Source organism: Anneissia japonica, unplaced genomic scaffold (genome assembly GCF_011630105.1).
Source record: "Anneissia japonica isolate Jap-2015-1 unplaced genomic scaffold, ASM1163010v1 scaffold1792_len1028045_cov167, whole genome shotgun sequence".
Classification (NCBI taxonomy): Eukaryota; Metazoa; Echinodermata; class Crinoidea; order Comatulida; family Comatulidae; genus Anneissia; species Anneissia japonica.
Window position 1 is genome coordinate 138140 of NW_022742319.1, and position 427 is coordinate 138566.

The 427-nt window shown below is 26.5% G+C and overlaps 1 protein-coding gene across 2 annotated transcripts in view; it reads right to left on the reverse strand.

Moving 5' to 3' along the window:
- LOC117119133 (low-density lipoprotein receptor-related protein 6-like) overlaps positions 1-427 on the reverse strand; it is an 18807-nt gene that overhangs the window by 5189 nt on the left and 13191 nt on the right. For both annotated transcript variants that reach the window (XM_033263949.1, XM_033263950.1), the window contains one exon: positions 149-266. In XM_033263949.1, coding sequence (XP_033119840.1) covers positions 149-266 — 118 coding nt within the window. The remainder of the gene's footprint in view (positions 1-148; positions 267-427) is intronic.

Consider the following 427-nt stretch of genomic DNA (forward strand, 5'->3'; position numbering starts at 1 on the left):
ACAATCTGTCTCTTATACACATCTAGATGTGTATAAGAGACAGATAATAGCTTTACTATTTTAAATTTAAAGCTGTATGCTTGACTCTGTGTCGTTGTATAAGTTAGAAAATCCAGAAGAAAATTTTTACAACTCAACAAAATCTCACCTGAAAAATAGTGATGTCTTTAGCAGGATAAGTACTAAAGCCAATAGCGTTAACCTTTTCGATACCATCATAGTCAATACTAAATATACGTGCACTATCTTCACCAACAATATAAATCCTTCGTGAGAAAAGAAGAGAAAACAGTACGCTATTTTTTTCACAGATAATCAACATAAAAACATAATTATGCTCCCGTTTTTCGCTAAATGCATTATTATTATTATTATTATTATTATTATTATTATTATTATTATTATTATTATTATTATTATTTTTATT